General features: G+C 41.2%; 2 protein-coding genes across 11 annotated transcripts; one reads left to right on the top strand and one right to left on the bottom strand.

Moving 5' to 3' along the window:
• Nucleotides 1–36: 36 nt before the first annotated feature.
• Nucleotides 37–22,463, top strand: LOC123096206 (ABC transporter C family member 10). 6 transcript variants are annotated; one of them, XM_044517853.1, is made up of 13 exons: nt 41–523; nt 695–2,106; nt 3,704–4,021; nt 4,102–4,188; nt 5,045–5,635; nt 5,736–5,900; nt 5,990–6,284; nt 7,153–7,367; nt 7,469–7,774; nt 8,291–8,351; nt 8,432–8,671; nt 21,313–21,459; nt 21,601–22,463. In XM_044517853.1, the coding sequence occupies exons 1-8, from the start codon at nt 262–264 to the stop codon at nt 7,314–7,316; spliced, it is 3,294 nt and encodes a 1,097-aa protein (XP_044373788.1). In that variant the 5' UTR covers nt 41–261; the 3' UTR covers nt 7,317–7,367; nt 7,469–7,774; nt 8,291–8,351; nt 8,432–8,671; nt 21,313–21,459; nt 21,601–22,463. The 6 variants fall into 6 exon arrangements, with proteins under 6 accessions (XP_044373790.1, XP_044373788.1, XP_044373786.1 ...); XM_044517851.1 differs by having other exon boundaries at nt 21,562–22,463; XM_044517854.1 differs by adding an exon at nt 7,983–8,032 and having other exon boundaries at nt 21,313–22,463.
• LOC123096208 (uncharacterized) lies at nt 8,747–18,859 on the bottom strand. 5 transcript variants are annotated; one of them, XR_006446500.1, is made up of 7 exons: nt 18,007–18,858; nt 17,819–17,911; nt 17,231–17,294; nt 16,718–17,104; nt 10,593–10,736; nt 10,518–10,561; nt 8,747–8,880 (listed from the first exon to the last, which is right to left on the bottom strand). XR_006446500.1 is itself a non-coding variant. In XM_044517860.1 (7 exons), the coding sequence occupies exons 1-5, from the start codon at nt 18,623–18,625 to the stop codon at nt 10,715–10,717; spliced, it is 867 nt and encodes a 288-aa protein (XP_044373795.1). In that variant the 5' UTR covers nt 18,626–18,859; the 3' UTR covers nt 8,747–8,880; nt 10,518–10,561; nt 10,593–10,714. The 5 variants fall into 5 exon arrangements, 3 of the variants coding, with proteins under 3 accessions (XP_044373795.1, XP_044373793.1, XP_044373794.1); XM_044517860.1 differs by having other exon boundaries at nt 17,033–17,104; nt 17,819–17,908; nt 18,007–18,859; XM_044517858.1 differs by having other exon boundaries at nt 17,033–17,104; nt 18,007–18,850.
• Nucleotides 22,464–23,754: the final 1,291 nt, after the last annotated feature.

Below are 23,754 nucleotides of genomic sequence, written 5' to 3'. Positions count from 1 at the left end.
GAAGCATCTCGACCCAAAAAGCCCGGCAGCAAACCGTCCACCACGATGCGCAGCCGCCTCCGCGACACTCTCCGTTCTCGTCGGTCCTTCCTCGAAGGCTCGGCCCCCACTGCGCCGGCGCTGCTGGCGGCTGGCCGGCGCTGCCGCAGAGCACCTCGGAGACGGCTTGCAAATCAGGACATCCATGCACAGCGCACGCCCTAATTCTATCATATCGTGCCCCAGGTACACCTCAAACCCGTCCCCCGTCCGGCCGTCCCCATGACATGCCGAGCGTGCTGTCCCGCTCCCCCGGCAAGGTGCCGGCAGCCGGGCCGCGGCACCCTTGTTCTCCCGGCGGCTTCCCACTTCGTCTCTGGGATTCGCTGCCACCAGTACCCAAAAAGCTCTCCTCGCCTCACCTTTGCCCACGCTGCCAAACACACCTTCAGGCTTGCTTCCACTGAGGCACGCCGCCTCAAGGTTCGTCCACCTTTCCTCCACTGGACTAGCGTGCGGACTCGGAAGATTTCTTCATGTTTCGGTAAGGATCCCTAGCGTTGCTTGGAATTGCTGCCTCTTCGGGTCCTTTCTTTGCTGTTACTAGTACAGTATAATCAAATCCAAACCTCTCTTCTTCCTCTCATTTAGTTACTGACCATAACACGATGCACTATTTTGATTTACATTTTTCTAATAAAATGTGTTGCCGCAGCCTACAAAGCAACTGGTTTGCACAACTCGCTAAACAATGACGCTATTCAGGATGAATTTGATTCTGAGAGATCGGCGTCTCCTTTCTCGGTTGCTGGATTTTTTAGCAGGATGTCATTCTGGTGGATAAATCCCTTGATGAAGAAGGGTTACAGAAAGCCTCTTGAAGAGAAAGACATACCTGCGTTGGATGTTGCAGATCAAGCAGGCACTCAGTACTCAATGTTTGTGGACAAAATCAATGCTAAGCAATCATCTCTTTTCTGGGTAATAGTGTCATGCTACAAAAGGGACATTCTGTTTTCTGGGTTCTTCGCATTGCTCAAGGTACTCACTCTATCTTCTGGTCCGTTGCTCGTAAAGGAATTTATTAATGTATCCTCAGGAAAAGAAGCTTTCAAGAATGAAGGTGTTGTGATAGCTCTTGGACTTCTTCTGTCTAAATGCTTGGAGTCATTAGCCCAAAGACAGTGGTATTTTCAAACACGGAGGGTGGGAATCCAAGTGAGGTCACTCTTGTCTGCTGCTATTTACCGAAAGCAACAGAAATTATCATGCTTTGCCAGTATAAAACATTCTTCTGGAGAGATAACGAACTATCTCATAGTAGATGCATACAGGGTCGGGGAGTTTCCTTTCTGGTTCCATCGGACATGGACTACTGGCCTCCAACTCGGCATTGCCTTGGCAGTACTATACGACGCAGTTGGTCCTGCAACAATAGCGTCTGTGCTTGTTATAATGCTTAGTGTTCTACTGAATGCCCCTCTGGCCAGGCAACAACAATATTTCCAGAAGAAACTCATGGAAGCTCAAGACATGAGGTTGAAAGCTATGTCCGAGTCTCTTGTGAACATGAAGGTCCTGAAGCTTTATGCATGGGAGGCCCACTTCAAGAGTGTTATCGAACATCTTAGGGAGTTGGAGCTAAAATGGTTGTCAGCATTCCAGCTAGGAAAAGCATATACTAGTGTTGTCTTCTGGGCATCACCTGCACTTGTTTCAGCGGCAACATTTATCGCATGCTATTTTCTGGGAGTCCCACTTAATCCTAGCAATGTATTCACCTTTGTAGCTGCACTGCGCCTTGTTCAGGACCCTATCAATCATATTCCAAACGTTATTGGCTCTGTAATTCAAGCAAGGGTTGCATTCTCTCGGATAAGCAGTTTTCTTGGTGAATCTGAGCTGCCAAAGGATCAAATTTCGATGGAGCATTGTGTGTGTAGTCAGTATCCTATAGTATTCAAATCTGGCTGTTTCTCATGGGACAGCTCAGGAAATTCAAATCTGAGGAATATTAGTTTGGAGGTGAAAGCAGGAACGAAGGTAGCAATCTGTGGCGAGGTTGGCTCAGGAAAATCCACTCTTTTGGGAGCTATTCTGGGAGAGGTCCCAAGGACAGAAGGAATGGTATATTTTTGCTGCTTTGTGTTTTAGTTACTTTGCTAACCAATAATCATCATAATGATGTATGTTATTCTGGAACCTCCCTTTCTACCATCAACTTATTATCCATTTAGAATTGTCACATGGTTAGCATGTAGTGTACTACTTACTCTACTGTGTTGCAGCTATGAGTCTAGCTCACAGTAAATGTGTTTGGGTTATACTAACAAAACTACCTTTTGTAATCTAAAGAGTAAGGTTATAACATTTTGTTCTGTCTATAGTATTAGATCAAATTATGGACATCAAAGTTTTGTCCTCGCAGGTTGTGGCTGCAACACACCGCTCCTTAGTGTCATTTTCCAATCCCTTGTTTAGAGCATGAGTGTGCCATGTTCAATGCTGCCACAAGAATCTTCGTCGGGGATTGGGACAATATTTACTATAGGAATTGATAGGTGGTTAAATGGCTTCTCTGTCGAGACAATTGCTCCACACCACTATGCCGCTATTCCTCGTGCTATCCGCAACAAACACACAGTTGCAGTGGCTCTCCAAAATCATCACTAGTGCACTTACAACTAAAGGCCGCTTGCTGTTGCTGTATTCATCCTACTTAATGTCAGGGAGGAAATTGAGGGCTGAAGCTTACAACCTGGTGCCCCTGACGTCTGTCGTGGTTCTCGGAATCCTCAGGTTCTTACTCCACCTGCTTTGCTTATCTCACATGCATCGCAGCCTCAGTGGCCTTGAAACCTTCCGAGTTGATCCGGCAAAGGGCCCCTTTATGCTGGAAATTTTTCGTTTGACTTGTGATTTGCAAACGCGTCTGGATGGCTTATCGCTTAGCCAGCTGTGGACTCTGTCATAACACCAACTGGCCACTGTGCAACGATCATGGAGAAATATTGATCACCTATTGGTGCGATGCAGTATTTCAGGCATCCGGTGGAGTAGTGTTTTTTTCTTGGGCTCATCTCCTAATCTCACACCCACCCCACAGCCAATGCTTCCCTAAAGATTGGTGGATCAACTCCTATGACACCCAACCAGCTTTTCGAGGCGATTAGAGCTGAGTGTCAACTCTAGCAAAGGGCTAGAGCTAAGGGATTGGTTGTTCCCTTCCCTTAGTTTGCCTACTAGTCGCTCTGTGGTCACTTTTTGTTTGCTTTTCTGGTTGTCAGCATGTCTTTCCTATTATAACTCTTGAACCTCTAGTACCGGATCTATAATTAGTTGGAATTGCTTTTTCATTAGAAATGTACATTATGCATAGTGCTTAGTTATAACAATAACTGTGTTATTAGTTTGGTTAGTGCAATTAACAAACAGTTGCACCACCCTCCTATTCCACTAAGTGGGAGAAGACAGGTTGGAGAAAAGTTAAATTTTTGTTGTTACTTACTGCTTATTTCATAGATATCTTCAATTAATATATTTTTAAAGTAATGTCTCTTAACATGTTTAGTAAACCTGTATATGATATATTGTAAGACAGCAAAACAGAGGTCCAAATTTGGATTTCCAAGGGATGAAACTTTCAATGTATATTAATAATTTGTGAGCGTGGACTGTTACACTTTTTTTCGAGTACTAATTTCATTGCTGAACATAATTGCAGAGTCATGTTTGTGGGAAAATTGCATATGTTCAGGATGCATGGATTCAAACAGGAACTTTGCAGGAGAACATACTTTTTGGGTCTAACATGGACAAGCGAAGATATGAAAACACTCTCCGGCGGTGTTCTTTGGTGTATGACCTTGAAAGCTTGCCTTTTGGTGACCGTACTCAAATTGGGGAAAGAGGAGTTAATCTTAGTGGAGGACAGAAGCAACGTGTCCAATTAGCTCGCGCATTGTATCATGATGCAGATATATATCTTTTGGATGATCCTTTCAGCTGCGTTGATGCACATACTGCTGCAAGTCTTTTAAATGTAGGGGTTATTCATTGGCATCTCAGTTTAGCTACATGAGTCTCCAATTTTTCTAAATTCTAGTGATCATTCTTTTGCAGGAATATGTGATGGGAGCTTTATCTGAAAAGACAGTTCTGTTAGTAACCCACCAAGTGGAGTTCCTACACGCATTTGATTCTGTTGTCGTAAGTATTGACTCTTTATTCAACTATTGGCATTTTGAGAGGTTACATACATGTTTCATTGCCGAGATAGAGGCTCGAGCAGGCTTGTGGGATGCAATCATGTAAGGTTACCCCGCAAAAAAAAAGTAAGGTTTCCTAGCTTCCCCTTCAAGATCCTGCAGGGGTTGAGTGTCGGGCCCAACTGACATACAGGAATCAAGCTTTCTTCCTGATCCAGTCCTTGCTAATATGCATGTTAACCCTGGGTGATTGCTGCATATTATAGGTTATTTTTGTATATTAATTTTATATACTAATAAGGGTCAATCAAGTAAAATAAGTGATTATTAGTAAAAACTAAAGTATTTGCTAATATACCAGTTTTAGGATTCATGATGTGAGTCCAGGGAAGCACGGGGATCTCCTCTTATGCTTAACAAAGGGGGAGGCTAGGGGGCTTCATTACCACCTTGAATAAACAGAGTAGGCTTAGAAGTGTTTAATTGCAAGGATCAGATAATAGTGGGGTCTATAGGGCAATTTACATTTGGCATTTGGCTATAAGCATATATTCATCTCACGTTTCATGGCTATTTTTTTCTTTCTCCCTTTCATTATTGAGGTGGTACTACCGGTGTTCCTGGGTAGTAACAGATTTGAAGTGATTCCTACCACCTGTTCTATTATTAAGTTGGTTGCACTACAGAATTGCGACTTAAGTTAAATTCTGCATTAAATCATCATAAGGAAGCAACCATATGAAATTCATCACTGTATTGTGCTTTCTCAGCTATTGACAAGATACAGTTTGGTCATCCTTCGGTGCATGGGGAACTCCTACTATTTTGTTGACAGACAGTAAGTTGTCTTTTGGCAGTTAATGTCCCATGGACAGATCATGCATGCTAGTTCATACCAAGAACTGCTAGTGTCTTCCAAACAATCTCAGGACCTTGTGAAAGCACATGAAGTCAGTACAGACATTCCTAATGTTAAAAAAAGGGCTTATAATGTAGGCAAGCAGTTTGAAAGGGACGCCGGTGTTATTCACGGTATGGCAAAAGAATCCATCAAGTCATCAGCATCTGATCAACTAATTAAAACAGAGGAGAGAGAAATTGGCGACACTGGACTGAAGCCTTATTTAATGTATTTGGGCCAGAACAAGGGCTACATATATGCTAGTCTTGTTGCTATTACTAACATTATTTTTGCATCTGGGCAAATATTTCAGAACTCATGGCTTGCTGCTAATGTTCAAAATTCCTGTGTAAGCAAATTGAACCTTGTTCTGGTGTATACAGCCATTGGATTTGGTTCAATCATTTTCTTGCTATCTAGAGCTCTGTTAGTAGTTGATCCTGGTCTCTGGACATCAAGACCTCTATTTGCCCAACTACTTAGTGCCCTATTCTGTGCACCCATGTCTTTCTACCATTCCACTCCACTTGGAAGGATACTTAGCCGTGTAAGTACTAAGAACTGGTAGTACTATATGAATCTCGTTTATTTTAGTTTGACCCATGATAATTATAAATTAGGCAGCAAGTAATAACTCTATGATGCAGGTATCATCTGATTTAAGCATCATCGATCTTGATCTTCCATTTACAGTGTCCTTCAGTATTTGTGCCACACTAAATGCATATATCAATTTGAGTGTTTTGTGCTTCTTTACCTGGCAAATTTTGCTTGTTGCTGCACCTGTTATCATCATGGCTGTCAAATTGCAGGTAAGCTTGTATAATCCCATTTATGCATGATCTAGTCTCTATAGGCTCTTATTTACATGACCTGCTTTTACTGAAATATAACATTACAGAGATACTACTTAGCCTCCTCAAAGGAATTGATGAGGATCAATGGCACTACAAAATCTCTAGTGGCCAATCATCTTGGAGAATCGATTGCAGGAGCAGTTACAATAAGAGCCTTTAAGCAAGAAGATCGTTTTTTTGCTAAAAGTTTGGAGCTTATCGACAATAATGCAAGCCCATCTTTCCACTGCTTTGCTGCAACTGAATGGTTGACTCAACGTTTGGAGATAATGGGTGCTGCTATTCTTTCCTCGTCCGCACTTGTTATTACTCTTCTTCCTTCAGGAACTTATAGCCCTGGTGAGATGTGTGAAACTTTATTCAAGGGAATTTTTATGCAATGTTTTGTAACCATTGGTTAACTTGCTCTTTTGCCCTTAGTGCTAACCTGTGTTTTTGTAATGAATTTAGGTACAAGATGTTGAAGATTATATTGCATTGTTTTCCCTGTCAATAAATAAAAAATATATATTTCAAGTGGTTCCTTTTCTCAGAGGATTACCCTTCAGCGTATATCTCGCTAATCACCATCTCAAGCCAAACTGCCATCCCATAGCTGTTACATAGTACCATCTTTTTATCAGAAAAGGGGATAACCCTGGACTTACATAGTACTACCTCCGTCCTGAATTACTTGTCACAGAAATGGATGTACTTGTCACAGAAATGGATGTATCTAGAATTAAAATACATCTAGATACATCCATTTCAGCGACAAGTAATTCCGGACGGAGGGAGTACCATCTAGTTCTGGGTTTCTTTGATGATCTTTTGTTGCATGATTCATCTTTGATTCCAGTCATTTGTCTTGGTGTCTGGTGCTCCCAGCTCTTTTTCTAGCTTCACACATCTTGCTCCCTTGCTCTTCCATCCTCAAGAAGTCAAGAGGTTGCTTTGATTCCAAGTAATTTTGTTGAGACGAGGTCATAACATTAACCATCCATTTCACAGCATGGCAAATTTGGAAGAACCACAAAATGATTCTCTTGCTATTATCATGCACTATGTAGTTCTATATTCCTGTAATGTTTTTTCTTATAGAATTTGACATAGGCTAGTTTATCATTCTATAGAATTGCATTCCTTTTAGTAGTTGTTGAGCACATGAAATGAGAATTAGATTAAGATTAGCTCATAATTATTAATGTTGGCTTATACAATTCTGCAGGTGCTGTAGGGATGTTGCTCTCTTATGGTCTGTCACTTAATATGTTATTCCTGTTCTCTATACAAAATCAATGTTCTCTTGCAAATCAAATAATCTCTGTTGAAAGGTTGAGCCAATACATGGGTATTGTAAGTGAGGCACCATATATCATGAAACAGAATTAACCACCGGATGCATGGCCCTCTGTGGGTAAGATAGAACTTGAAGGTTTGGAGGTAGGTGATGAAAAATAAATTTCTTGTTTATCGTCCATAGACATGACCAGTATTAATTTCTCATGCATTGTACATAATGCAATTGATATTTGTGTTAGCAGATAAAATATAATCAAGATGCTTCTCCACTACTTCATGGAATTACTTGCACATTTCAAGGTGGCGATAAAATTGGGATAGTCGGTCGAACAGGAAGTGGCAAGACAAGTTTGATAAATGCAATTTTTCGTCTTGTTGAGCCTTCTGGAGGAAAGATAATCATTGATGACTACGACATCACAGAAATGGGGTTACATGACTTGCGATCTCGAATTGGTCTTATCCCTCAAGATCCTATACTCTTTTATGGTTCCATAAGATATAATTTGGATCCTCAAGGGCGTTTCTCGGATGAACAAATCTGGGAAGTAGGTTTCCATATGCTGTTACTATAATTTGATTATTTTCTATTTTCCCTGTTAAAATACTTTAGCATTCATTCCTCAATGTTTTTTCTATGATGAAACAAGAATAGTTAAGAGAAAAGAAGAACAAAAGCAGACGCTCTCACATGCATCCATGAGTTATAATAATCAATAAATGACCTCATTATCTTTGTAAATTTTATGTTTTCAGACTATACCCCAGATGGAATACTCCTTGGTGGTCAGTATATTACATTCCTCGTGAGTGTTTTTCAATCATAGTTAGATAACCAGATCTTTGCATCTCTGGTAGCAATCTAGTAAATCAGTTGGTAGTGTTTGAATATTGTGAACAATTTCTGGCATGGTAGCATTGAAGTGCTAGCACCTTGCAAGCCTTAGGTGGCAATACTGCTAAAGGAAATATTTGCGCTATTACACAATTTAGTACTAGTCCCCTCTTCCTAGTAAATAGCTTATTGAAAATTAAGGAAGCATTTCTGAATTAACCTTTGCCAGGTTCTAGGCAAATGTCAACTAATTGAAGCAGTTAAAGACAAGCAAGGATTGGATTCACATAGTAGGTCTTTTCAACCTCATTCTCTTTTACAGAACTTGCTGTAATTATGTCACATTTCTTTTACTTGCTTTGCCCAACAGTTGTGGAGGGAGGATCAAACTGGAGCATGGGCCAAAGGCAGTTACTTTGCTTGGCCCGTGCGCTATTGAGAAGAAACTGCATCTTGATCCTTGATGAGGCAACAGCATCCATCGATACTGCAACTGATGCTATTATTCAGAAGATAATCAGGACGGAATTCAAGGGGAGCACAGTTATCACAGTTGCACATCGGATGCCAACAGTGGTGGACTGCACCTGGGTACTTGTTATTAACAACGGTATGCATGCATCTAATCAGTCTTTATGGCTTTTCATGATTGTTTTCAAGTTCGCATGTGGTGTTAAATTACAAATATTGTTTGCTGCCAACTACCAGAGATAGGAAGAAGCACATTCAGGTTCAACCTTTGAGCCCTCCGTAGCGTTGTCTAGGTGATGAGGGAGGCGACTGGACATCATCTCGACCCACACCATGCATTGTCTGATTCTAAAACAGACAAACAATAAGTTACGAAGAACTCCATGTGGCCAGCATGTAAAAATAATTCATTTATGCCTTTAAATCCTAGCAACATGTTGGTGAAACCATTCATAAATTTTAAGTATCATCATGCAGATATTTTGGAAAAGAAATACAAGAGACGTAAATTGCATGAACCAACATAAAAACAAAGTTACGAAGGCAGCTTATGATAGCTTATTTACATCGATCTTATAAAGCAACGCTAAACAAGCAATAAATAGCGGTGGCCCTTCACATAAATCACTGATAGAGAAAATGCATTACTACCGAAAAGATCTCACACCAGTCATATAGAATTCTGCACATTCCTTTCTGATATACCACCTCTGTTTCTAAATATAAGATGTTTTTACAGTTCAATTTAAACTGCAAAAATGTCTTATATTTAGGAACAAAGGGTGTACATATATACAAAAGCACTCAGGTTCAGACAATGAAATCAAGTGTGTGTTATCTATGGTGGTGTTTCAAACATATAGTCGGATGGTCCTTATGTTTTCTGAGCAGTGTAAATAGGCCATGTCAACACAATGAATAGTTCAGCAAGTCCACAAAATGAAAAGTCTCTGGTAGTAATTAAATGGTTTTAAGAACCATGATTTTGGCAGATTGAATTTACTGGCCATGTTTGCACTAAAAACTAAATATGTTAAAAGAACAATAGGAAAAAGAATATACTATATATCCACGTCTACCATTCTTTGTAATCCCCACAAAAATTAACATTCTCCTCTCCACCTTAGCATACGACGGCATGTCACAAATTTGAAGGGCAAAAGAACAATGTGAGAAGGCAGGGTAGAAACATTTGAAGCACCACTTGTGCCTACAGCCGTACCATTGGATTATAGCTAAGAACATGAACACCACATGTATGTCTTCGAAACACCACTTTCATTTTATCTATAACTTGCCGTAGGTTTATAACCCTACTGTCGAACTAAGAATCTCTTTGGATTGAATAAAATTCATATAACTTTATGTGGCCATTACATAATCTGGTTATGACCATACTGCAGCAATAGAAAAGCAAATTGAAAAAACAACATAAAGAATCAAAATCTTGTAACTTTGGGCATCCTCCCTAGTCCCCATGTCAGCAATCTGCTACTCTCCAAGAGGCAACTCAAATCTAAAAAGAACACGGGGGCATAAAGGAATCGTTTTCGCACCAATAAGAAAAGAAGCACAAAGTGATCGACACCACCTTGGGGAACAAATTTTACACTATTGCCTTCCATCGCCATGTTTGTAATAGCAATTAACATGAACATGACTAATACCTCATGCATTTGTATGTTCCCTAAATCAAAGAAGAAATAAAGCAGGAAGTACGTCAAGTCCGGACTGGTCAAGTCTCCGTTGACAACCGCTACATGGAAAGAATTTGACTCTGTTGTTAGTTAGTACGTACAACACACATTCTATTCATGCTAACAACATTTGCCATTAGACTGTTAAATCACACTTCATTTTCCTATTTTCTAAATTAGAATAGTGACTTCGTTATAGCAGGAAATAAACACGCGTGTAGCTAGCATAATTACCTCACAAAGCTATTAGGAAGGTAGTAGTAAAATCTTGAGCTGCTTGGTCCTTACTTTGTTTCCACTTGAGCATTCCCTCCCTGCCTCCCAAATCTTCACTGATGCCTGCAAAAAGTATGCACATGGGACTGCATTAAGATAGCCAAATGAACAAATAGTCTGACCAATAAAACAAAATTTGTATGGACAGTCCTCCATTTGCATTATAGTTCTCCATTCTCATCCAACCATGGCATGAACGATCAAGCGTCTCAAAGACGCTTTTTTTCTCTCCTGCCAAGCAAGAACACCAAGTGGACCGCATCAACATATCATCAATGAATCTACCGCTCTAGGAGTAAAACCACGAAACCTATGGGTTTAGCACCAAAACAGGAAATGTAGATAGTGCAAGCAAGATACATAATTATGCATAGGTCTCTTGTCTTGCATCAAACCAGCAGACATGCAAATAGAGGACTGCTAGCCTTTTCTTTAGAACACTCCACAATTATCATTATTTCAGTAGAATATTAAATATGCTATCTCTCTCATATGGAACAAATGCTAGAAAAATGAAACTTAGTACAAACAGTTCCATTAATCTTTCAGCTACAAAATCTAGAACAATACTATTCTATCCTTAAGAAATGTCCTAGCCTTAAGAAACTGGGAAAGTGACAATAGAAAACAGAAGTACAATTACGTGTAACAGCGGCAAGTGTGCTAGATGCAAAACTAACCACATCATGATTTCATTCTAAAACCAAACTACACAAGAATAAAATAAATAAATCAAACAGAAATGAACACCATGTATCCTATTCAGGGTGTAAACTAAAAGGAGATACACCTTGCGGGCATATATAGGGCACAAAGTGATGAGGAACACTAGATGAGAAGAAAGAAAACACATGCCAGATCTGTTTGGCTACTTCTAGATGCTTCCACTCTGGTGTAGTATTTCTTTCCTTTTCTTTTCTATCCTATCTACTGTTTTCTAGAGTCTTCTAGTTGTGAGTAGCTATGAGTAGAATGGTGAAACTTACATAATGTTTTCTAGAGTATTCCAGCTATAAGTAGAAGTATGTGAAGGCTTCCCAAAGCCCTATAAATAGAGGTCCTCGCCTCTACTTTGGAGGCAGACTATGTACCCCTACCTATAATAGAACTTGTTGTTCTTATCTAAGATCTTGGAGTAGATCTTGTGCCCTAGGAGTTCTGGATTGAACTCTTGCTGCCCTATCAACCTACATTCGCCTCTAGAGCGATATCTAGCGCAGCACGTTGAAGCTGTTCCTTCAACACTTGTGCTGTACACATTGTAGCAGCAAGGTGGAGTTGCTCCTCCACAAACTTTGTGCTGCTTCAGGTGGTATCAGAGCCTCGTTGACCCATACTAGTTCTTGCTGTCCTCTTCGAGAGTAAGTTGCAGCAAGCAATGGAGCAATTGGAGAAGAGGATGGATGCTGCTGAACAACAAATCAAAGAGCTGCGTGAAGATCTTAATAGGAGATTTGACCAGCTGGTTGAGATGATAAGAAAGGGTGTCCCCCCTGCTACCAATGAAGGAAATTCATCTAAAGAAGAGGAAGATGTTCATCAAGGAAGAAGGGGAGGTAATCTTGGAGCAAGACCGCCACGACAACATGTTGTTCAACGTGCTTCAAGAAGGCCAATTTATGTTGAGGCTTCTGAAGGTGAAGAATATGATGATGCCCTTGAAGAGCCAAATCTCTACGCATATCGGAGAGCGTCCAACCCTACATATGCAAGAGATACATACAAGGTGAAAGCTGAGATCCCAAGTTTTAATGGAAATGTTGACATTGAAGGGTGCCTGGATTGGTTTTATGAAGTGGAGACTTTCTTTGAGGTCATGGAGGTTCCGGAAGATCGTAGAGTTCCTTTGGTCGCATACAAACTGAAAGGAGCCGGTGCATGGTGGCATCGCGTTCAAGAGGAGCGCAGGCTGAGAGGAGAACCTCGTGTTTTGGCGACAAATGAAAGGCCTCTTGAAAGGGAGATTTTTGCCCGCTGATTATGACCAGATCCTATTTATCCAATTTCAAAATTGTGCTCAAGGAAATAGGACTGTTTCAGATTACACGGAGGAGTTTCTAAGGCTACAAGTGAGGTGCAACCTTGCTGAAACTGAAGAGCAACAAGTTGCAAGGTACATCAATGGTCTCAATGATGCTATTCAAGATCGATTGATGATGCAACAAATCTGGTCCGTTGATCAAGCACAAGCTCTAGCCTTAAAGGCCGAGAGGTTTGTGAGGATGAGAAAGATAACTAAGGCTCCATATCCTCCATATCCTCATACCGAAGGCTCATCTAGGAGCCAACCTAATAGAGTGGAAGAAAAGACCACTCCACCAAAGACAAAACAGCCCATCCCGAAGCAAACTAGAGGCAAGGGTAAGGCAAATGAAGGTCCAAAGTGCTATAAATGTGGTAAAGAGGGACACATATCCAGCAGCTGCCCACTAAGGAAATTTGTTAACATGACTATCCATGATGGTGAAAGCGATGAGGAAGAATACGAATCTGAAGATGTAGAAGGACAAGAGGTTTGTCAAGAAGAAGGTGAAGAGGTGGTATGTGTGATCCAGCGTGTCCTATGTTCCACACCACAACTCGATGACACACAACGGAAGAAAATATTTGAGAGCAAATGCACGGTGAATGGCAAGGTATGCAAACTAGTGATTGATAGTTGCAGTTGCGAGAATCTTATCTCCCAGAAGTTGATGGACCATTTAAAGCTTGAAACCCATGATCATCCAAATCCCTACACTATTGGATGGATCAAGAAAGGAGTGAATATGAGGATCACCAAACAATGCAACCTGCCACTTTCTTTGGGTAAGCATTATCGCTCAAATGTGTTGTGTGATGTGGTTGACATGGATGCCAGCCATGTTCTTCTTGGGAGGCCTTGGCAATTTGATGTGGATACTACACACAAGGGCAAGGAAAATTCTTACTCTTTCATTTGGAACAAGAGAAGGATCATTATCTTACCAAACAAACCCGAAGGTAATACCTCTAAGGAGGAGGGGAAAACTATGTTAACTATCTCCCATACCTCTCATGAGTTTATGGAAGACTTGAAGGAGGCAGATTTGTGTGCTGTACTTGTTGTAAAGGGAGAAGAGCACCTGACTGTTGAAATTCCAGCAAAGGTACGTGGTTTATTGGCAGAATTTCAGAACATACTTGGGGAGCCACATGGCTTGCCACCGATGAGAGGAATTCAACATAGAATTGACTTAATTCCGGGAGCAAGTCTTCCTAATCTTCCACACTATCGAATGAGCCCAAAGGAGCATGGTATATTGAAGGAGAAAGTGGAGGAATTGTTGCAAAAGGGGCACATTCGAGAAAGTATTAGCCCATGTGCTGTACCAGCCCTGCTCGCGCCAAAGAAAGATGGATCTTGGCGCATGTGTACGGACAGTAGAGCCGTTAACAAGATCACCGTAAGGTATAGATTCCCTATTCCCCGTCTGGATGATATGTTGGATCAGCTTAGTGGAGCAAGAGTGTTCACAAAGCTAGATTTAAGAAGTGGATATCATCAAATCCATATAAGACCCGGGGATGAATGGAAGACCGCCTTCAAGACAAAGGAAGGGTTGTTTGAATGGCTAGTCATGCCATTTGGACTCTCAAATGCACCAAGTACCTTTATGCACTTAATGAATCAAGTCCTTAGACCCTTCTTATCCCACTTTGTTGTGGTCTATTTCGATGACATCTTGATCTATAGCAAGGATGAGGATGAACACTTTGATCACATTCAGAAGGTGCTAGAAGTACCAAGGGAAAATGAGCTCTACGTCAACTTGAAGAAATGTGTTTTCCTGCAAACACAACTTCTTTTCCTAGGATTCGTCATAACATAACATGTGACGGCATTCGTGTTGATGATTCTAAAGGTTGAAGCAATCCGAGAATGGCCAACTCCTAAGACCATTTCTGAGGTAAGAAGCTTTAATGACCTTGCAACTTTCTATAGGCGATTTGTTAAGAATTTCAGCACTATCATGGCACCAATTACCGAGTGTTTGAAGAAAGGAAAGTTCCAATGGGCAGAAGCAGCTGAAGCTAGCTTCAATGAGATTAAACAAAAGCTATCACAAGCTCCTGTCACTACCTGATTTCAACAAGACTTTTGAGTTGGAGTGTGATGCAAGTGGAGTAGGCATTGGAGCTGTCCTATCTCAAGAAAGGAAGCCCATTGCTTTCTTTAGTGAGAAGTTAAGTGAAGCTAGACAGAAATGGAGTACCTATCAGCAAGAATTATACGCCGTTTTCAGAGCGTTGAAAACTTGGGAAGTCTATTTGCTGCCTAAAGAGTTCATTGTTTATAGCGACCATCAATCCTTGAAGCATTTTAGAAATCAAAAGCATGTTGACCGCATGCTAGCAAGATGGGCAGCATATCTTGAGAGGTTTAACTATCTCATCGTGCATAAATCTGGAATAACTAACAGAGTGGCCGATGCTTTGAGTCGTCGTGCATGCCTCTTGACTTCTTTTGAAGCTGAACTTCCGGGCATGGGTCAAATAAAGGAGTTGTATGAGGGTGACGAAGACTTTGGCCATGTTTGGGTAAAGCACGCAAGGGGCCAACCATTAGGTGATGACTATTTGATGCAAGATGGATATCTCTTCAAAAATGATCGTTTGTGCATTCCAAGAAGTTCTCTACGTGACAAGCTGGTTAGAGAGCTCCATTCAAGTGATCTTAGTGGCCATGTTGGACGGGACAAGACTATCGCTAACCTGGAAGCTCGCTACTTTTGGCCACAACTAAAGAGAGATGCTGGAAAGTTCGTTCAACGGTGCCCCGTATGTCAGACCTGCAAAGGCCAAGTCTAGAACACAGGGTTATACATGCCTTTGCCTGTTCCTGTTGCTCCATGGGAGGACATTTCTATGGACTTCGTCTTGGGCTTGCCAAGAACAAGACGAGGAAGTGATGTTGTATTTGTGGTCGTGGATAGATTCTCTAAGATGACTCATTTCATCCCATGCCGCAAGACAACGGATGTTCATCATGTGGCAAACCTATTCTTTCGAGAAGTGGTCAGACTTCATGGAGTTCCAAGGTCCATTGTCTCAGACCGTGATAGCAAGTTTCTTGCTGCATTTTGGCTCACTTTGTGGAAGCAATTCAACACTGAATTGAAATTTTCTAGCACTGCTCATCCACAAACAGATGGACAAACGGAAGTGGTGAACAAGTATTTGGGTAATCTGATCCGTTGCATTTGTGGAGAAAGAAAGGGGCAATGGGATTTGGCTTTATCTCTTGCAGAGTTCTCCTACAATAACTCCAAGCATAGATCCACGGGAAGGAGCCCTTTTTCCATTGTCTACACTAAAGTTCCAACACATGTGGTGGACCTGGTGAAGCTGCTATCAAGGGGAAACTCAAAATCAGCATTGTCCTTTGCTGATAATTACACCGAGTTATTTGAAGAGATTCGCGGCGCTTTGGAAGCACAAAATCAGAAATATAAACAACTTGCTGATTGCAAAAAGAGGCCAAAATCATTCCAAGTCGGTGATAAGGTGATGGTCTACCTCCGAAAAGAGAGGCTGCCTTTACGTGTTAAAGGGAAACTTAGGTAGCGAAGGTATGGGCCCTTCTCTATCATGAGGAAGATAAATGATAATGCTTATGTGATAGATCTTCCAAGTGACATGGGTATCTCCAACACTTCCAATGTTGCGGACTTGACTCTCTACCATCCAGAAGAAGCGCTCTATGAAGATAACTCGAGGGCGAGTTCCAAACAACCAGGGGAGAATGATGAGGAACACTAGATGAGAAGAAAGAAAACACATGCCAGATCTGTTTGGCTACTTCTAGATGCTTCCACTCTAGTGTAGTATTTCTTTCCTTTTCTTTTCTATCCTATCTACTGTTTTCTAGAGTCTTCTTGTTGTGAGTAGCTATGAGTAGAATGGTGAAACTTAAATAATGTTTTCTAGAGTATTCCAGCTATAAGTAGAAGTATGTGAAGGCTTCCCAAAGCCCTATAAATAGAGGTCCTCGCCTCTACTTTGGAGGCAGACTATGTACCCCTACCTATAATAGAACTTGTTGTTCTTATCTAAGATCTTGGAGTAGATCTTGTGCCCTAGGAGTTCTGGATTGAACTCTTGCTGCCCTATCAACCTACATTCGCCTCTAGAGCGATATCTAGCGCGGCACGTTGAAGCTGTTCCTTCAGCATCTTTGAGGAAGCACTCACTAAGAACCTCGACAGACGCTCACGAAGTCATGTGTACATCAGCTGTATCTACTTTTATCCGCCAAGATTCATATACATGACCAAGGATCGCTCAAATTTTTCACAATTATTGCAAGAGATGATCCAGCCCTTACATTCAAAATAGCTATATAAATGACCTTTTTTGCATTTTTGCACCTTGTCGAGCGCATACAATTTGTAACAAAAGAAATGCTTACGTACATGAAATGTTGAAATTCCCTGTATAGATGAATATAACCAAGGCAACAGTAAGTAGAAGCATGAGGTCAGTATTGCTTGCTGGCAGGAACAAACCTTATTGTGTTCCACAAGAGAGAATATTCACATTCCTCTGCTAGATTCCTCTTCTTCTCTTCTTTCTCAGCTCTGCACACATCCATTTTAGAAAGTCAATATATTAGCAATTTAAACAAGTGTGGCAGAGGAAATGCGAGGCAAAGGGAGGAGCACATAATTCCTAACATACATTCCAAATAATTTTGTAAATAATACCTTTGCCTTTTTATACTTTGCCGAGCAGCTATTGTCTTTTTACACTTTGCCAAGCAGGCAAAATCTATAACAAAAATAGTAGATGTGTGCGGTTAGACATGGGAGAAAACAACAATTGAGTATTTGTATAGCAGCATGGCCAGGCACAAGTTGAAAGAAACATAGGTAGATCATGTAGTGTATATGCCAAAAAACGATTGGCTAATTTACACATTGGCCGGATATAAATGCAGGTAAAAGGAATGAACAACAAATATCCTGCAGTGAGGGAGAAATAGCCAAAAATGAACCAATCCAAAAGAAAACATACACAAAAAGAATAATCACTGTTATACCCTATTAATTTGTCCATATACATGCATATAAAACAAACTGGGCAGAAATAAAAAATAGGCTATAGGCAGATATAAATGCAGGTAAAAGGAATGAACAACAAACATCCTGCAGTGAGGGAGAAATAGCAAAAAATGAACCGGTCCAAAAGAAAACATACACAGAAAGAACAATCACTGTTATACCCATTAGTTTCTCCATATACATGCATATAAAACAAACTGGGCAGAAATTAAAAATGGGCTATAGGCGTACATTTAGCCAGTGGAGTAGCTGTTCTATTTGCCTTCAAATTTGTAACATGTCCTCGTCCATCTCTCCAGTGTGGTGGCGCCCGTGCCTCTCCTGCTGAGAGTTGAGGAGCGGCGAAAGCCTGGGTTAGGAGCAGCTATGGCAAGAGCACAACGGGGCAACGTAAACGGGGAAGAAGAAGGTCGACGTACCTCTGCAAGGAGCGAAGGAGAGGGGTTGAGTAGCAGGCTGCACCCTTCTTGACGAAGAAAGAACGACGGGCGACCGACTGCGCTCCTCGCACGCGCCTCTGCACCTGCCGCTACTGGGTCGAGCAGGTTCAGCACGCCTCCCCACGGCCAACAATAATGGCCGGAGCAACCGCCGCCCTGCCGCATCCCTCCCTCCTCTCTGTTCCGTCTCCTCCCATGGCTCTCTCTCACTTCTCTCTCTCTCGCAGAGCACCACGAGAACCCGCGGCCGCCGCCGTGACCTCGTCGGATCCGCAGCCCCATGCTGCCTAGCGACCGGATCCGCGCCCGGATTCACCCAACCACCGGCCTCACTAACCTGCACCCGATCCAGATCCAGGCGCCGCCGACGGCCACCGGACAACGAAGAGAAGGAAGGCGAGGTGGAGGGGCCAGTAACCTGGTGGCACGGGAGAGAAGAGGAGAAGGATGAGCGGCGGCGGCCATGCGCTGGAGATCGAGGAGGAGAGAAACGAAGAGAAAGTGGAGTTGCGTGGGGCTCGAGGACGTGAGCGGATTGGTAGCTAGGTTTTACTGCTCGCATCCCAGTATCCCACCCGGCGTCCACACCACCAATCATGGACCAGGCCACCTCGCAAGCTCTCACCTCGTGCCACACCCACCCAAAGAGGCTAACAAGTGGGCCCAACGCTTCTGAAGAGGAAGAGACCCAGCTGGGTGCATAGAAGGAGGGTGAGGGTAGACCAGCGTCAATCCGCCCACTCGCCTGGCAGCCCCACCACACCGACGATCGGCCATATATTGTTTCTTTCACCCAAGGCACAGGCGACGCAAACACGCTACTTACACTGCCAAGCCGGACCCATGAGATGGTGGCCCACCCATCATTCACATGAGTAAGAAATGACTGCATGAAAAAAACAAACGGTGGGATCTCTACCAGCACGGTAAAAAATCTCCAGCGAAGCAGATCGAGTGAACGAGGTTGATTTCGCGAGGCAAATGCCCCAGGTTAGCGGGTAGGCTAGGAGCGTTTATATGGTCCGATTTGTAAGTTGCACATATAGTGTATAAACAACACATTGCAGCAATAACTTTTGAGAGAAGTCCATATTATAACCCTGAACTTTTCGATTTGTCTAAGATTCAACGCCGAACTCTAAAACTGGTTAAGATTCAACCCTGAACTATCAAAACCGGCTAGTATTTAACCATTCTCTCCCTTGAATCTGGTTTTGACCCGTTGACCATCCAGTCAGCAGCCACATCAGCGTTTTGACTGTCCAGGCAAAAAATGAAATTTGATGCTATTTATAGTTCCTTTGAGCCAAAATGTCTGATCATTTCCGAGAATGATCAGTCTGTTATTCTATATTTTACAGAAGTTTTTTAATTTTTCTGGATACTTTCATTTGTTTGGATGAAATTTGACCAAAATTGGGGCTGAAAATGTAATTTCAGGGTATTTATAAATATTTGGCAAAAAAACTGAAAATTTCTCAGAATGATCGACATGCTATTATTGATTTTACAGAATTATTTCAAAAATTTCTGGATACTTTTATTTTTTGGCCAAAATTTGACCCAAAAAGGGGCTCAAAATGTAATTTCAGGTTAATTTTAAATAAATTTGGCAAAAAAACTATGAAACTTTCCCAGAATGATAGTATACCATTGTTGATTTTACAAATTATTTCAAATTTTCTGGATACTTTTATTTTTGGCTAAAATTTGACCAAAATAGGGGCTGAAAATGTTATTTTAGATTATTTTTAAATCTGTTTGGCAAAAAAAACTGACGTGGCTGCCTATTGGGCTGCTGACTGGACGGTCAATGGGTCAAAACCAGGCCTCCTCAGGGAAAACGAGATTCAGGGAAGAGAAGTGTTGAATCCTAGCCGGTTCTGATAGTTCAGAGTTCACTCCAATATCTTTGAAGTATTGCATATTCTTTCTGGAAAACACCGTAGTGTCAAGATGGCATTGGATACCATTGTTCCCAAAAGCTGCAGAATTTCTAGAAATTTATCAGCAAACTGATGTGTATATTAATTTTCGTAAATTACACTACGAATTTTGGGATCAGTTAATAAATTAGGGGTTTTATTCCCTATTTTTGTCAGAACCTTCATTATTTTCAGAAATCTCCATCTTATTTAAATATTTTCAAGTGTGCAACGTTACCATAATCTGGTGTGGCCTTGTGGGATAATGCAACGCATATACATTTGGAGCAATTACCTGTTTATGCTAAAACCTAACAACTTATTACAAGAATTTGAGAAGTAGTAATAACAAATATTAATAATTAAGACTCTTATCTGCTTTGATCAATCAAAAATTGCCTTGCCAGCTTGACTTCGTGGATGAACCAGTTGGTTCATAGAATTTAGTATGGAAGGAGAGCCGGCTGATATCTCTTAGTTAGAGATTGCACTGGTTGAAAACGTGCACCATGTAAGGGACTTGTAGCTATTCAGTTACTGCCCTTTACTATATAAAGCAATGATAGCTTGACCAAATTATCTAGCGGGCTTTTAGCCCCTTTCACATGGTATTGATATTCATAAAATTATTTGTGGCGTGCTTTAATCCTTTTTGTTTTGTTTTTGTGAAAATCATGCTTTGATCTGACGTCTAAGATATGTTGGGGGCTAAGATGTGATAGGAAATTTTGAAATATATATTCCCCACCTTTCTCAATCACCTTAAGCTTTGGGTAAAACTGCTGGTGTAAGCAATTCAATAAAAGTTAATGTGAAAGTGCCATTATGGCCATTAGGAGTAGCAGACCAGAAGTACACACAAACAGTCAAATGAATGTGGCCCGCATGAATGGTTTCCGAGAACTTCAGAAATTAATCCTGTTCTATTTTATCACATCTGCTGTTATATAAACTCTACCTTAGCAAAATTATTGTATTTTAGAATTCTAGTTCTCTTTCCTCAAAGTCTATTAACACCCCAAATTTGCCAAATAGGCACTGAAGTACTTTTGCCAGGTATCTGTACTAAGATTCCCATTTATAAAAAAAAAATCTGTACTAAGATTCCGTTAGCTGGGAAGGGATAATCATGGCCCTGCCTATGCAAACTTCTTAATGTCATGTCAACCTCCCACCCTCCTGTAACCGTAACACAAAACAAAACTCCTATGGCAGAGAGTATAACATGCTGAAATGTTGTTTCCCTAGATGTTTACGACTTTGCATAACTGGTCCTTGCACTTCTTTTACTATTTTCTAGTATCATTTCTCAGGGGTCATTGAGTATTTTGTTGTAGGCTAACAGTTATGTTTTTTGCAGGCAAAATGGTAGAATACAATCGACCTAACACACTGATGGAGATGGAATGATCTTTTTTTAAGGAGCTTCTGAACGAGTACCGGCTGCAAGCATCGAAAGGAGGCTTGTAGAAAAATGTTATGACTATCCTGAAACACATGATCTAAGGTTAAAAATTCTAATTATTATGATTGCCCTGAATAGATATTTGTTATCCTGTGAAAAATATTATGTGCTTTAATAAACAGTTTTCTTCCTTTATTATCATAGACGAGATACGACATAATCGGGTGGATTTTCCTTTTGAAGCATCAAGGATATAGAGCATGTTTGGCTGCAACCCTGGAGCAGAGTCGCCTTGCGTTAGACCTGCCTGGAATGTGCCAGGACGCTATTTGGTTGGAGGCTTGGCTGTTTGGTTCGCGTCCTGTTGCCTTCACGCCTGACCTGAAGCCTGCTGGTATACTGCCTGGAGGTTGTTCGGTTTGACTCTCGGGAAAATATCAGGTGATACCGGTCCTTACATGATACCATGATGCCAACCTGCAAAATTTGAATTTAAACATGTCAAAAAATTCTTAAAAAAATCATGGATATTCACAAAAAATATCATGGATGTTCACTAAAAAAAGTTATGGACAATCGCTAAAAAATTCAGATCAAAATTTGAAATAGAGAAGGAGAAACAAAAATGAAAAACCATCATGATTAGTGTCAAAACAAGACAAAAGCAAGAATGACACTATTCACATCTGAATTTGTCTTTTTGTTTCTCTTTGTGTATTTTGAATTTTGATCTGAATTTTTTAGGGGTTGTCGACATATGTATTGTGAACATCCATGATTTTTTTTCAGAATTTTTTGGGATGTTTAATTTGAGTTTTGCAAGTTGGTATCATGATATCATTTAAGGAATGGTATCACCTGATACTTTTTTGAGTCTAGAGGAATAGAAGCTAGCCTATCAACATCTTGATTAGCCTGCACATGACCCAGGCACCCCGATTAGCCTGGCCCAGGCGCTAGGAATCGGTCAAACAGGCTCGCCTGGAGTAGCCTGGCGATAAATACTGATAGTACCTTATCCGGATTTATTAGTTCCCGTCGTATTTTGGATCAAAGTTTGATCATATATTTGACTAGTAAAATGTTAATGCATGTAATTAAAATTATATTATTGGATTCATATTTGGATGTACTCCTGTCTCATAATATAATAGTGCTTTTGACACTACACTAGTGTAAAACGCTCTTATATTATGGGACAGAGGGTGTAGTTTTCAATGATATTATTCTTGCTACGTACTCCCTCCGTTTCTAAATATAAATCTTTGTAGAATACCAATATGAGTAGAATGAGTGAATCTATACTTTAAACTATGTCTTCATATTGTAATCTCTACAAAAACTTATATTTAGGAACGGAGGAAGTATAATTTATATTTATTAGTTAAAACTATGGTCAAAATATAATTCAAATTATGAGGGCGACTAGTAAGCCGGACGGAGGTATAGAGTCTTTAATTTGCTAATAACTTTCCCCTTGGGCCAGCTCTCAAACGAATTCTTTATACGGTAAGCTTTCTTCAAGTCAGGTATGCAACCAAACAACCCATGCCTCGGCTCAAAAAACAAGAGCCATGCCTGACACGCACACAACTTCTACTTTTCAAGTTGCGCTCAGGCATCACAAACAACACAGGGTGACACCTCCATTGCCTAGAGCTCACATGCAACTTGATTAGCATATAGCTCACAGGCAACCCAGCTTGGCTCAGGGTGATGGAATGGGACGCCGGGTTTCAGGCAAACGTGATCTTTGGCACACCTCTTCTGTACTTCCTGTCAAATCATCTTATCCATATATTTTTAAATATTTATGTGTGTGCCTTATCAAGGTTTCCAACCAAACACCATGTGCACACACATGCGCAAAAATCCTCTCTTTTCTATGCTACCACCAGCATCAATTTCTACAAAGGCATGAAAGAAATAACCCCCAAAGACCTTATCTTGGTCCTGCAGTTTTGGTCCATCAACTCTATTCTCTAAATCATCTAAAACCAAAAAAAAAAAAATCAATTGTTAACTTTTGGTCCATCAACTTTAAATCGTTTAAAACCCATGTTATTCGGCCTCAAAAACTATACGAGAAAGCTATTCTCTTGCCGACTGTCTGTTTGCGATAGATCCGCACGACTGGTCTACCGTTCGATTGGGATCGCTCGCTCCTTTCCCTTCCCGCACGCCTCGACTGGGAGCACGACTGGTCTACCGTTTGATTGGGATCGCTCGCTCCTTTCCCTTCCTGCACGCCTCGACTGGGATCGCTCGCTCCTTTCCCTTTCCGCACGCCCACGTTTCATTCCACGGCCCAACCCAGTTCACTTGGCGAGATTCACGGCCCACTACCGCTCCTGTCATTTTTATTCTGGGCGCTCGCTAAGCCAAAAAATGAAGGAA

Source organism: Triticum aestivum, chromosome 4D, assembly GCF_018294505.1.
Source record: "Triticum aestivum cultivar Chinese Spring chromosome 4D, IWGSC CS RefSeq v2.1, whole genome shotgun sequence".
In the NCBI taxonomy this organism is placed as follows: Eukaryota; Viridiplantae; Streptophyta; class Magnoliopsida; order Poales; family Poaceae; genus Triticum; species Triticum aestivum.
Note: the sequence above shows the minus strand (reverse complement) of the source record. Positions and strands in the feature narration are given on the sequence as shown.